The following is a 15,179-nucleotide window of genomic DNA, read 5'->3' as shown; positions in this document are numbered from 1 at the left end:
CACTTGGCTCATATTTTTCCTCCAGTTACCACATTTAATCTTCAGAGCAACACAGAAGTGAGGTGCTCATATATACACTTAAGTGTGTTATTATGTAGATGAAATACAAAAACGATAAGCAATTTGTTAAGCTCAACTGGCGAGGATAGAATCAAACTGAGAAAGCTGTGTATATTTTCTAACTCGTTATAAACATCAAATGTGCCTATATCGGTAGGGTACATTCTAACTGCTTAAAGAGTAAAAAAAAAAAAAAAAAAAAAAAACAAAAACTGGTAGGCTTCATGTAACTCATAAGAAGAAACAGCATCATTCTTACTGCCTAAGGAATAACCAGAAGGTTTTACGCATTATAAAACAAACTAGTAATTTGTTGCTAGTTTGCATTTTTTATTCAGATAAAAAGCTGTAACCAAGAATCCACTGAAGTGTAAAAAATACCAGTATGATTATTTTACCATCCTATATCTACTAAATGTATGCCCAAAGGAAACCATACACTCTGTAAATCAATATTATGATAGAAATAAAAATTATTTGCTTGTCCAAATAGCAAGTGAATTTCACAATTAATAGATACTTCATTAGTGAAAGAAAACATCAGATATAAGTTCTTCTTACCTTATAAAATAATCATTTCGAATAAGCAAAAGATGCTGAAGAATAGAAATGAAATATCCTTCTGCTCTTGTCTCTTTAACTGTGTTCCACACCATGTTATAAACATCAGATGCTTCAGTAAGTTGATTAAAGAACATACAGATTTTTTAATACTCCAACAGCAATTATAGTAATAGAATACAAAACCGAATCTGCTCTGTAAGGCTCTGAAAACCTGTTGTGTATCTTACCCTACAGCAGGAAAAGCAATGAAAATGACAACCTGATCTGACTCTTTCTGTCTTGTCCTGTATAAACAGCTCCAACCAATCTGTCTCACCGAAGTGAATATGCTGCTGGGGCAAAGCGCAGGAGCCGGCTCAAGGTGAACAACAGACTGAGCTCCAGTTGTGCTCTGACCATGGAAATGTTGAGAGTATCATGTCTCATGGAGAAGGCCTCCTTGAGAGAAGAGGCCCAGTGAACAGTACAGACATCTGCAGGCCGAAAGAATTAACACACGGCCTACAGGAGCAAGAACACATGAGCAGGGTAAGGGCAGCCACTGGGCTGAGGCTACCAGATTCCTAATGCTGGAAAGTAGTGGATAGGAGGCGAGGTGCCAAACATAAAAAGAACCAGTTGAATACACACATAAGAAGCTGATACAGCCTGGCATGGTGGTGCTTGCCTATAACCCCAGCACTGGGGAGGCTGAGGCAGGAGCATCATCGCAAGTTCGAGACCAGCCAAGGCCAGCCTGAACTGCATAGCGAGACCCTGTCTTAAAAAAAAAAAAAAAAAAAAAAAAGCTGATAGAACAGCAGCCACTGTTTATTAGTAAAATCTATTTACATATAAGCATTCACAAAGCCACGCCATTTTTCCCAATACATAAAGATATAATTTCACATTAAGAGAAATTGGTTAAATATTTAGAGGGAGTTGATTGTTTTGGACCGGGCAGTAACTTTTTGTATTTCTAGACCTAAGAAAAAAGGATATTCAAATTCTGCTCTAATATCTTCGAAGCGCTGGGAGAACTCAGTCACGTCTTCTTCTTTATGCTCATCAAAGACCTTCAGTTGGATATCCAGGCTCTCATTTTTAATATGCTTTAAATTCTGGAGATATTCAAGAGAAATTATGATGAATGATTTTGTTTTTAATTATGCAAAAAATTAATGCATACATATAAACAATAAACCAACCATTCAACAGGATTTATAGCATTCAAAGGCTTAACGTGTTAAATAATACTAAAATCTTATCTACATTTCAAAACTAGATTTTTATACTCAAGCCTTTTCCCACATATACATTATTCTTGAGAGTAATTTATCTAAATTTCCCCCATCAAGTACTCTTCTAATTTAAATATTAATACGGAGACTGCAGGGCACTTACTGGCAATATCTCTTTCAATCCACAACGCATAAATTCATTTCTGATGTGAAGCCTGAAGTTCAAATCATCAGGAGATGTAACGAGGGCATTTATGAGCTGCATACAAGCTACCTACAAAAGATGACACAGTCAGACACAGACCTGCTTCCCAACATTAAAGAAAAGTCACAAAATGGAAAAAAAGTAAAGGTTTTATTCCAAGTATAATTAAATACCTTCTCTCACAGGAGAATCTATTAAAATGATAACTTATAAGTAAAACACTGTAGTCAATTATGTATTATAGAAGAAATACAGTTTCAGTGGAATTTTTATTTCTCATTTATTTTGATATTAATGAGAAGAAGGGCAGATGGAGCAAGATTACCCATTGATATCTTTCTACAAAGTTCACTTGAAACCCAAAGTTAAGGTCTTCCATTCCACACACATACAAGAGAAATTGAACATATCGTAGCTGAAAACTAAAAAAAACTATTATTAGATGAATAACATCTAATATAAGATAATAAAATAATCTTCCATTCATAAAAAGAAAATAAAACTCCCAAAGACCTCAAGATAACAGGGTACTGAATCTGGTTAATGGTATAGCTATAACCAAAAACTATATAATGAGTACTACATAATTAAGTTAAGGAAGTTAATTTGCCAGGCAAAGTTTCTAACACTTTGGCCAAAATTCAAAATTATTATATGCTATTTTACTAACAGAAAATATAGTATTTGGCTTACTAAATAATATATAACAAATGAACTTTAAAAAAAGTTCTTCAGTTCAGGTTTAAGCACTTCAACTTTCAATTTTCCGATTTTCTTTTATTCCCTGGCTGAACTTTCACCATCAAAAAACATATAATAGAAGCAAAAGAGATTCTACAAAAGCAAAAGGCTTTGCTGTTATTGATAACACAATTTTTCTATGTCTATATTTTACCCAAAGTCTAGCAAGAACTACTAGACTACTGATCAATATGTTTAACCTCATGCTGTTCCCTAAATTGTCTTTTCTCCATCCCTTAAGGCAAGGTTTATATGAATTTAAAATGCTGTTTTTGGATTAAGACAGCAACAGGGGTCTCAGTTCCTGCTGGCTGAAATATACAGTAATTGTTATATTCGATATCTAAGCACTAAAACCTGAGCACCATGCCTCAACTGTCAAAACTTAAGATTGCTTAAAGTAGGAGCGAGAAATGTGCCAGAGACAGAGGGAGAAAAGGGAAATATAATTTTAAAACAAAGCAAAAACTTACAGCCGTCTACCTTTCAAGTACATATTCACTCAGCTGTAACCAGTTGGTGTCAAAAGGTGGAGTCTGAAATATTTTCCTTTGACACCCTTCCCAGCCATTACTCAGTAGCAACAAACATTTTTCAGCAATACCATGTAATTTTAAAAGAGTTGAAGTGTGTGAATACATACTCATATTTGTGTATGTGTGTTTGTGTATTTCTCTACATTCAAAGAAAGGAAATCAGTTATCGGTCAACCGGGTTCTAGAAAACTGAAAATTAGACAACTCAGAAAAAGCAGCAAAGTTAAGCAATATAAAATTTAGTATAAACCAGGCATGGTGGTACATGTGCGTAATCCCAGAACTTGGGAGGCTGAGGCAAGAGGATCACCACTAATGCAAGCCCAGCCTGGGCTACATAGCAAGACCTTATCTCAAAAAACAAGAACAAACAAAATTAATGTAAAATGTCACCTAACTGGGATGCAAATAATATAGCCAATTATAGCATAAAAGTAAGAACAAGATAAAGAAGAGATAATCCAAGTTATTTCCAGGAAAAATTTGGAAAGGTAGTTCTCCATAAAAGGAAAAGTAAGACATGAAACTAAAACAATGAATTTTAAGTTAAATTTATAAAATCTTTTCCCCATTCTAATGGTAACTTGCCATTATCATGCTTTACAACCACTCTCTGATTGACTTATATCATGCAAACATGTATCTGTGAATATACATAAATATGAACCAAAACATACTGATCTTCCTTACAAGTAAAAAGTCCTATAGTGAAGATAGAGTTCCTTCCAATAAACAGACCTGTGATATCACATATATTGAGATACATAGGGCTGTGGCATTGCGTAGTTTCATACCAATACAGCATACTAGCAATAGCGGCCAACCCAGAAGCCACGGCATATTAGTTAATTTTAGAGACACTAAAAAATGCTCAGGAATTGCAAAGATAAACAGGAGAGACTATCTGCCCAAATGAAGATAAACAGGTAAAATGATAAAATACACTACGTATTAGAAGAGATACGTCTGACATATAGTGGGAATCAGGGACACTAACTAAGGACAAAGACTGCTTAGTAAAAGCACTAAGTGAAGGATTAACAGGAAGATACCTGATGAAGAAGTGGACAAAAATGTTTCAAGCAGAAAAATTAACATGTTCAAAGACATAGGCCATTTCATATGATTACAATTAATATGAATTTTCATGAATAACTGGTGGGGAGGACAGTAGGTAAGGAGTCAGGAGAGATGAAGTCAGACAACAGACAGGCCAGATGAGGTCTAGCCTGGTGTGCCAAACCACAAAGCTCAGATTCAAGTGGAAAGAGTGAAAATCACAACAAATTTTATGCACAGGAAGGACAATACCAGAGACAACAGGTTCACATTAAGAAGCTACTGCAAACACATACTAATAAAGATTATTTAAAACAAAAGGAGCTATTACAAAAGTAAATATGCTGAATATGATAAAATGCAGACAAAGGGTTAAGGTGAAGGAGGTAACTAGAGCCCCTCGTATTTGTTATTCAACACTGGAAATGGTACTATTATCAAGAGATGCAAAAATGCAAGAACAATAAAAAGGTGTATAGGAGAATGAGAAAAATCTTGCTTTTAAAATACTGAGACAGACAAAAATTAAGAGTCATTCATTTTTCAAAAAATTGTTATTATCTACTTGGTGTCAACTGGGGATTTTAATACAAATTCAAGAAATCGGAAATGAGAATAAGACCTTCATAAAGAAAGAATTACCCTACTCTTCTTGATGTTCAAAATGTAGGATATGCTGCTTATGAATTTGAATTATGTACAGAAATTATTTCACCAACAAGAGAAAAGCTACCTCCTTTCAGGAGCACGTAAGAGTGAGAAAGCAAGGAATTCTGCTCTCCTTGGAGAATCCTACGTTAACTAAAGCTTCTATCTTTGTGAATCAGACTATAGTTCATCCAGTTATTAAATTACACAAATCATTCTTTCCAGTTTATTTGTCAGTATCTACACCCTATCAGACATTACCCTTTGTGCTAGAAATACACTTATGAAAGAAAGACATTCCTGTGAGAGAAAGGAGAGAAGGAAAGACTGGCTCAAAGGTTTAGGGGCTGGACAATTCAAGAGACCAAACTGCCATGTACTGAGATGGAAAAGACCACAGGAAAAAAAAAGGGCTGGAGAAGAAAGATGAGCACTCAGAATGGAGATCTGAAGTCAGAAATACCTACTGTGATCCAAATCAAACAAACAGAAGAGCAGGAGAACCTAGTCCAAATTAGAGACTTCCACAGCGTCGGCATGTGAAAGCCAAGCTCTCTACTGGAGTCACTTAGGGGAAAGTATCAAGAAAAGACAGTATGCATGGTTGGAGTATTTCAATTATAGGTTTCAATTTATATATTTATTGGAGAAACAAAAGTAAAAAGCAATTAGTGTGATACAAGAAAAGGAAAAAAAAAAAAATCAAAGACTGTGGTGTCCTAGAAGCATGACAAAAACTCTCAATATATAGAGTGATCAACTGTGTCAAAAGCAGTCAAGTAAATTAAAGACCCATCAGTTACCACTGCGTTTGTCAAGGACACTCTGGCAACTTAACGAGAACAGTTCCTGCAGAGGGGCAGACTGTTCAAGGGCCAAACACTTGCCTTCTTACATGTGCATCCAGCCAATAAAAGAAAGCAATTCAATTTGGCTCCAAAAGAGTCTCCTCTTTGACCCAAATATTTATACAACAGAAATACTGCTCCTTGACCTTTTGTCTAAACAAGTCTATGTAAAAACATTTACCTCTAGGTGTTCGCAACCATAAACCCAATCCTAATGTTTTGGAAAGCAAACACTTATTACCAATGCCCATGGTTACTCTCATCCCATTTGTCAGAGTTGTTACATGAGCAAAGACAGCTTTAACACTGTAACTTCTACCCAGAGGAGTGTGGCAGGGTGCGTCCAGGCTAGGAGTTAGTATAGTGGAGGATTTCCTCAAGGGCAGCAGCAGAATGAGGATGCAGTATAAGAACTGAGATCAGCAAAGGTCAAAGACCCTAAAACCAGGAAAGTGAACAGCCAAAAAGGTAATTACAAATAGTGGGACAAATGTCAGCAATGTCGTAAACTAGAAGGTAAAGACTAACAAGTGACAATAAAGTAGAGAAACTACCAACAAAAAGCTCCAGGATAGTCAATATATGGGACAAAGCCAGTCAAAGACAACCTGAAGTACAAGGTACATGATCAAAGAAAGATCATTAGAAGTAGAAAGAGGTTAACAGCAAGTCAGAGGAACATGCCACAATCTACATCACTTAACCAGCAAAGCAGCTTTCTGACCTTGAAAATAAGTGAGCAAATTTCCTCATATATGAATTTAATTCACCTAAATTTTCTCTAGTACCCAATTTACTGCTTTCAAATATACTGTTCAACACAAATATGTGTGTGGGGGGGGGATTTTAGCCATTTTAACCTTTCACGTCTGACCATTCTGGACAAACTTAAACACAAAAGTCAAAGGACTCTGAACATGATGATGCCTGAATCTCTCCATAAGGCCTGTTCCCATATTTGCAAATGCTGCCAGAGGAGTTGCTTTCTCTGTGTCTGTGCTGAAGGAATTAAGAAGGCAGTCTAAACAAACAGCATGGGGCTGGGGATTTAGCTCAGCGGCAAAAGCGCCTGCCTGGCAAGCGCAAGGTCGTGAGTTCGGTTCCCGGTACCGGAGGAAACACCCCCTCCAAAAAAACAGCAAAAGCTCACTTTGTGGGCCATCATGTTGATCCTGGACACAGGGGAGACATTTCTATAAGGAAAATGACGCCTGCACTGCATTGGAGAACATATAAGCTGCAGAAGCGAAATCCAGACTGAAAACAAGTACCAATGAAATACCTAAACAAAAACGCTATCAGACTCTGTAAGTAATTACTATCTGGGCCTGGAAGACACAGTTTAGACTGCTATTCATCTTCCTTGCCTCATAGCAGAAATCATCTGTCTCTCTTTGCGCAGTCAAATTTCACATTATCAAGTTAAGATGAGTAAATGATGCTTAGAAAGAAATATTTTGCCTCCAGTGTAAATAAACTCTAAAGATTTAAGAATTCTATAGAAATGCATTAATTCATAATTCATAATAAAAACAGACTACATAATGTAGACAAACACAGAAATAGTAAAGTATGTCAGCAGATGTAAAGTTCTGTAATTTTATGTATATTCCCAATTCAATGTTCCATAAATGATAGATATGGTAAGAGATCAGTCAGAGCCTGAAACGTGCAAATGCCCCACTTAGAGACTCAGAAAAATGAACTGCAATACTCAAGTGACTGTAAGTCACATGAACAGGAACACTGAAGAGCAACCTCGCATTTTTCTAAAACATTTACTCAGATACTTCCTGAGACATCATTCATTTCTTCTACACCTTCCTATGTATTTTGTTGAAGCTGCTAGTGTTGTAATTTTCACATCAAACATGCAGTAACTTTAAACTCTTGAGTATAAGCTTCTTCAAGGCAGGAGTGTTTTTCATTCGTCTTTGTAGTTCCTACAGCTAGTATAACCCAGGGCACAATTACTGAATAAGTAACTGGCTAATTAGAAGACTTAGCAGTTGCCTTTGAGACATTAGTTAAGTTTATCTATCTACTGTTCTATCACAGCATTAACAAAGATAAGTATTATGTAGACTGACAAAACTGGCAGTAAATTTTAGATAATATAAACAACTACTATATCCTTAGATGCACACTATATGAAAGTATGCATTTAAATCAGAATATTATTTTATTGCTTTTGAATGAATGTTAGCGTAATGGCATATTATTTACTGATCCATTTCAATGTTTGATCCTTTAGTTGATTCATAGTTAAATAATCTTACTAATGCAAGCCACGGTAAGAATACTAATCAAAACAAAAAGGAATTAAACTCGTCTCTGCATCTTTCTGGGATATCTCAACAACAGTGCTAAAAATAAACCCTCTACTAATACTCTATCCTTCATTTTGTCCTTCATTACATGTGAAAATAATGTATCTGAAATTGAAAAAAAGCTAGTTAACAGTGATTTAGAGTAGCAGAGTAGAGGAGATACTTAGAAAGAAACAGTAAATCAAGACACCACTATTAATTATATGAAAACTTTTACATGATCTTAGGTGGAATCAAACAGGGGAGTTTTATACACTGACTTGGTAGGGGAACAAAATCAAGCCAAAGAAACTTGATGGTCTCTGGAAAGGCATTTGAGCTCTACTTTGTTTCAGGTTGGGTCTCAGTGTTTTATTATCAGTGGTTGCCCAATAGTACATTTCAACATATAATGATTACAAGTCAAAAAAAGATTCTTCTGTCTTTAATATTTTAATGAAAGAAATTATATAATGAAGTTCCCAAAATTTAAAAATCCTGATCACTTCTCCAACTTTGAGACATGGAAAAATAAGACCTACCCAAACTTTTTAACACCTGTTCTACAATTGAATTGAAAGAAATCCAGAGACTAAACAGTTTTGGAGTGTTTTGTTTAGGTTGTTTTTTTTTTTTTTAAGTTAAGAAAAGATTTAATTTTTTGGCAGCAGCCACAAGAACAGAACTCTCAAACTTTCACCATAGCTCCAATTGCTGCCTTCTGCGTATTGAACTGCAGCAAGTCCACTGAAACAGACTTGCTCCTGATACAAAAGACACAGGATTTTGAGTCAGCGATTTCCCAGTGGCCTTGCCATGCTCTCCCACAACGCAGGGCAGTCTGAGACACTTTCCGTGCCTGCCTTCCCTCCCTTTCTTTTCACCTGGGGTCAGATCTGCATTGACTCTAACAGTTCTCCAGGGCCTTCTCTCAGGCACTTCCCCTAAGCCCTTGCACTGCAGACTTCCTGCTCTTCAGGGAACGCAGGCTAACACAGCCTCAATCCATAAAGCAAGCTTCAACAACAGCATCATTTTCAAAGTTCTGATTCCTAAATCTTAAAATTGACATTTAAATGCATTTCAAAAATATTTTAAGGGACTGGGGATTTAGCTCAGTGGCACAGTGCCTGCCTGGCAAGCGCGAGGTTGTGAGTTCAATTCCTGGTACAGGAAGAAAAACAAACAAAAAATGTTTCAAGTGTGTAACAGAAATTCTTCATTGTTCTTTATGTATGACCACCTCTGCACTTTCATATGCTGTGATCATGTGTGCTAAGATCATGTGCACAGCAGAGAGCTAAGAAAGTTTGGAGCAGTTTTCCTTTAGTAAAAATGCCAGAGATACCAAAGGCTTGGATTATGTTGCTGGTTTTACTTCTTTGGAAAATGTACTCTGAAGCAAAAAAAATCTACCTTAGAGGTCTTAGAAAAACATTGATCACCAACCACACCTTTGCCCATGATTGTATCAATGCTATCATTACAGCTTCAGAAGTCTTATAAAATATAAGAAAGTTGTAGAAAACTTTGCACGTACTTAATGCCAATGAATTATACACTGAAAAATGGGCGATATGCTAAATTGTATGTTATGTACATTTTACCACAAAAATACTACAGAGAACATAACTACGAGTCTCGATGAGCATAAAGAAATTGTAATATCTGAATGTTCACTACAAAATAGAAGAGGTTCACAGAAGCACAACACACAGCCAGTAAATCATCACTATGTAAAAAGTACACTAAATCAAATTTTTAGAAACTTAAAGGTAGAAAAATAAAGGGAATTAAATATATTTTAAGTGAGGAAACCCAGAAACTTGCCCTTTGCTTGCCATTACCTGAACTTCACTAAGAAGTTTGTCAGAGGAGAAGACAGTCCCAGTTCCTGCACTACCCACGCAGGAAACCTTTCCCTGTCTATGGATATCTGTGTCATCCCAACTCCTATAATTGTAGGTCGGTCTTTCTCTGAAGGGGGTGAGTGACACAGACAAAAAGAATGGATTGGACTGTCCTCAGACTGCTTTCCAAAATGAAAGATTAGACTCCATTCTTTTCTGAGCTAAGAATCATGAAGTTTACCAGCCAGTTAGAAGGCCATGCTGAAAGCTTCATTTCCTAGTATAGCCCTAAAGTAACAAAGGCACCAACTTGGGGATCCCAAAAAGGATAAACAATACTTTCCTTTCAAGGGTACCATGAGCACCTTCAGGCTTTTTACATCTTATGTGAAAAACAGGTATTATTATTCTTCTCCAAAAATACTGTGACTTGTGCCTTGCAGACAGTCAGATGTTCAAGTGTTTAGGGAGACAGTACCAGCACATCAGGCGGCTCTCTGGCAACTACGGTGATCACTTCAAACACAGGCCACCTTTGGTTACTCTAGGGAGCTTCTGGGAAGGCACACTGACATACTATGTCTATCATACAGGCACTTATCCCTACACTGGGAGTCACACAACTGGAAAAGGTGGTAGGAAATGTGTCCTGATCTTAACTGAAGTGATCAGTGATACCTCATCAGCCCTGGACAGCATTCAGGTCAGCTTCAACTCACTAGCCAGAGTTGTTACGGATGAAAGAATTACCCTAGACACCCTCTCTGCTGGACATAGGGAAGTGTATGCAATCACTTATGTACCACTCTGCATATGAATTAATACATTCAGTCAAGTGGAACAGTCAACTGAAAATTTAAGGAGAAAGTTGCCTGGTGTTCTAAGGCTGACCTTGTTTATTGGGTTGTGGGATTCATTTCACTGATAGAATTTGGGATCTGAGAGATGGCTCAGGTCAGTATTTCAGGCTGGCCTCATCCTACTCTTTGGAGACCACGAGCCTTTGTTAAATAGTGTATGACGCCAGCATCTGATGCGCCTCAAGTTCATCTGTTTCACAGCTGCTCACACACCTCAGTTTTCCTCACTGTCATATATTTTAATTTTTTATTTTCACTTAACATTTTAATACTTAGCTTGTCCCATCACAGCTAGAAACAGTAAACTGACAAGGTATATTGAGATTTTTTAAATTTAAAACTGTAACTTTTACACATAAAAACTTTACATATAAAACAGATTTACTTCACTTCTATGAATACACTGGTTTCCAGACTTTACTGCTCATTAGAATCACCAGAGGATCCTTTTTTAAAACTCCCAGAGGCCAGGTCACAACCGGGCCACATGAATTTTCAAAGACTGAAAGAGTCGGGACCAACTGTTTTTTCAAAGCTGCTCGGTTTTGATCAAACGATAATCACACCAGTAAAACTGCATGTCTACTTTTCTAAAGCAGAAACTAAATGAATATTAATTGTGCAGGGTGGAAGGCAAAATGGCTAAGTCTAACTGTGACTTTTTGGGGAAAAATATATTTTAGAAAATCTATAACCTTTGAGTTTCACTATTACTAACAGAAACTCGGTGTTTCTTTTATGAAAAATAAAACAATGAAAAGTCATAATTTACATAATGGGCAAAACTGCTTTAAAGTTGTAATTACCAGACTTACTTAATAAGTAATTCATAATAATATAGGTTTAATAGGAAACCTAGTTATTTTATTGCTGGAAAAGAGACCTAAGCAAGTAATCCCAGATGTTTGTCAATACTCATTCATAAGAAAAACTATGATGTAGTACAAGTTGGAATTTTATACGTTCATTAAAATGTGATAAAATAATAAAATGGCATGCAGTTTCACAACATGATGTTTACATATAAGCCAATCACTGAGCAGTTACAAAATAATATGTGTATCAATTCAGAATAGATGTTATTCACATAGAACCTACTTGGAGTTGAATTGAACTGTGCCGGAGTCCTTCTACAATAGACGAAAATCTATCAATTTTTCTTTCTTCTCCAGCTGATGTTAAAGCTTCTAATACTTCTTCAAGGCTATTAGAAAATTTGAGTCTATTAGTTACATTGCAACTAGCCATAATGCAATTTTTTTCACCCTGCTAAAGGAGTCACTATGGCAATAACACTTTAGAAGAATCTTACAGAATACACGCCAGATACCAAGCACTGTTATGTTTTCATTCATTTATTCCTGACAATACTGGATGAAGATGTTAAACAAGCATACATCACACTTACCAGGCACTATCTGAACCATTTGACAAATTTTTTAAATTTTTAATTGAAGCAAAATTGTACATATTTATAGGATGCCATGTGATGTTCCAATACATGTACACATTATATAATATTAAAATCAAGGTAAGCATATCTCCTCAAACATTAATAAGTTCTTTATGGCACAAACATTTAAAATCCTAAATTTTTTTGAAAATTCAATACATGGTTGTATCTAGAGTCAGCCTACAGGAATTTTAATGTATATAATAATTATATGAGGTTGGTGCCATTACTGATCCATATAATAGATTTGAAAACTCAGACAAAAAAAGGTTAAGCAACTTGTTCCAAGTCTCACATCTACTAAATGGTGGAGGAAGGATTTGACAGACCATGTAGCGAGCACTAAAATGCTCTTAAGCAATATACTCTAATGCCTCTCAAGTTGGTGATGCTGTGACAGTAAAAATAGAGTACCAAAGGATTAATAAACAAATGTAAACTATAATAATTACATAAAAACTACATTTCCCTTCTCTTTTAAAGAGTAGTTATGGATCTATGATGAAGGCTTAGTTTGTAGATGAAGGCACGCAGTCATAAATACTACTTACATCATTTTGATATACATTCTGAAGTTAGGAAACAATAAAAAGCAATATGGAAGAAGAGTAAGAAGGGGATAAAAGGGGGAAATAGTTAAAGAAAAGGGGAAAGATGGAGAGAGGAGAGAGCAAAAGAAATGGAAAGGGAAGGAGAAAAGGGTAGAAAAAAAAAGTCAAAGGGGAGAGAGAAGATGAGAAGGGAAGAGGGAAGAGTGGTAATGGGAGAAAAGGATGATGGAGCGGGGAGAAGAGAGGGCTCAGAAATACCATGTCTACCAACGTACACATGTATCTGACACACACTGACCCTGAGCCATGCACAGCAGCACTCACATGGCCTCTGCTACTGGGAAAAGAAAAACACCAACACTGGATGCCAACCTTCTATGCCTGGGCCTCCAGTTGGGTTTAGCTAAAGACTTTCTACAGATACACACTACAGGTACAAACTAGGGGCAAAGAGCCAGGCTAAGTAAGGGTCAAACTAAGCTAGCCTGACCCCTTATGAGGGTAAGGTCAAACTAAGCTAGCTCAACCCAACCTGCTCCAGCAAGATCTTCCCAAGGATGATTTTCAAATGAATGCAAGATGCCCCACTTAATAGGTCTGTGCCTACAGCTCTATGAGAGAAATTACTGTTCTGTTGGCTATTCAGTTTTCAGCTTTATCCTCTCTAAAAGACATTTTAAATGCTTCCTTATAATCAGAACCACAATCACTTTATAAAAATGAAAAAGTATATGATTCTCTTTAATATGTATAATAGTCTTTGAGTTACATTGCTAACACATGTGTTTAAGGTTTTACAGCTTCAGTATGTACTTTATGACCAAAAACTTTATACACTCAACCACCAAAGTACTATTGCATATGTAAATTTCTAAATCTGCCTTACAAACTTTTTCAAATGGTATTATGTTGCTTTTTATAAGGAGATATACAAGACCCATGGTTTAAATTAAGCCCATCTGAAAAAATTACATAAGAAAAAGGATGCATCCATGTATTTTTCAATTTTCATTTAAAACTTTTATTTTAGGTTTGAATTCATAATAACTGCTTAAAATAAATAGGAACAAATCATTTTTTCACAGAAACATTTCATCCCATAACATATATCTATTAAGAGAAATAATTATTAAGCATCTCTATTCAGCCAATAAGAACCCAAATCAGCTGCTTAAGTATATTTCAAAATGTATTTGAATTCTAAAGTAGAATAGATGACATTAAATAAATCAAACTTTTAGAATTATTCTATGCCTACAGAAAAAAATGGGGAACACTTACATGCTTTCCTCCCCTACAATGCACACTGCGGAAAGGAGTTTAACCACATCTGTCATCATACTGGGGTGAGCGGGATCCATGGCTCTGGCCAGTAAGGAAAGACTCCTCTCTTCACTCATAATTCTCTCCAAGCCATACTATCATATTTTGGAAACAGAAGTTGAATATTAGGAGTTAGCTGGCAAAATAATGTTCTAGAGGAAATACAGTTGTTCAAAAAATTTAGAGGGTAATACATTTTTACACCTAGTAAAGCCTGAAAATATACTTTGTAGCACCCTAAAAAATTCATACAAGTATTTATGTCAAAAATTATAGTGCTCTACAAAAGTCCCATATAGAGAACCCACGGGATTTTACATCAGGTACACACAAAACAAACAGCCAGATATTAAAACAGAGAAGTCATGATCTTTTGCCTGGAAAAGGAAGCTGATAAGAGAGCTATGCAACCACAAATAAAGACATCAATGCCATAAAAGAGAAATATAACGTGCAATTACGTGTAATTTTTTAAGGAAATAATTAAAACTTAAATTCAAGAAAATTAATCCATATACGCGAAACAGTATCATTTCCATAGGAAATCAATATAAAACATTTTATTGGTGAGATATTTCATTTTTTCTTCCTAAGAGTTAAAATCTGGTTGTGCTATGTAGTACACCTCAATTCAGACTCAACACATTTCAAAGCCATATCTCGCCACGATGTTACACGGTACAAGCCTAGATATTAGCACTCAGCTCATGAGTGGGCAAAGGTAAAGGAATATTTGGAAAGATACCAGGCAGAAAATACCATAGAGTGTATGTATTGTAATAAGAATGGTATTTGTGTTTGTATCAGTCAGGGTTTACTGGAGGAACAGATAAAATATAAGATAAACAAATGTACAAGAAATTATAAGTTTGGCTTATAATGGTCAGCTATAGAGTTAGATGAGAAAGCATGCAGAGGGTGTCTGCATGGTGGAGATTGAAGAGCCCAGCCC

The 15,179-nt window shown here is 35.9% G+C and overlaps 1 protein-coding gene across 1 annotated transcript in view; it reads right to left on the bottom strand.

Moving 5' to 3' along the window:
* Positions 1-15,179, bottom strand: part of Diaph3 (diaphanous-related formin 3) — a 453,636-nt gene that overhangs the window by 299,487 nt on the left and 138,970 nt on the right. The window contains 5 exon segments of the mRNA XM_005374208.2: positions 622-738; positions 1,606-1,724; positions 2,008-2,118; positions 11,999-12,104; positions 14,186-14,322. Of these exon segments, the coding sequence (XP_005374265.1) occupies positions 622-738; positions 1,606-1,724; positions 2,008-2,118; positions 11,999-12,104; positions 14,186-14,322 (590 nt within the window).

Source organism: Chinchilla lanigera, unplaced genomic scaffold, assembly GCF_000276665.1.
Source record: "Chinchilla lanigera isolate Chin_1 unplaced genomic scaffold, ChiLan1.0 scaffold00003, whole genome shotgun sequence".
Taxonomy (NCBI): Eukaryota; Metazoa; Chordata; class Mammalia; order Rodentia; family Chinchillidae; genus Chinchilla; species Chinchilla lanigera.
This window is presented reverse-complemented; position numbering and strand designations above follow the sequence as displayed.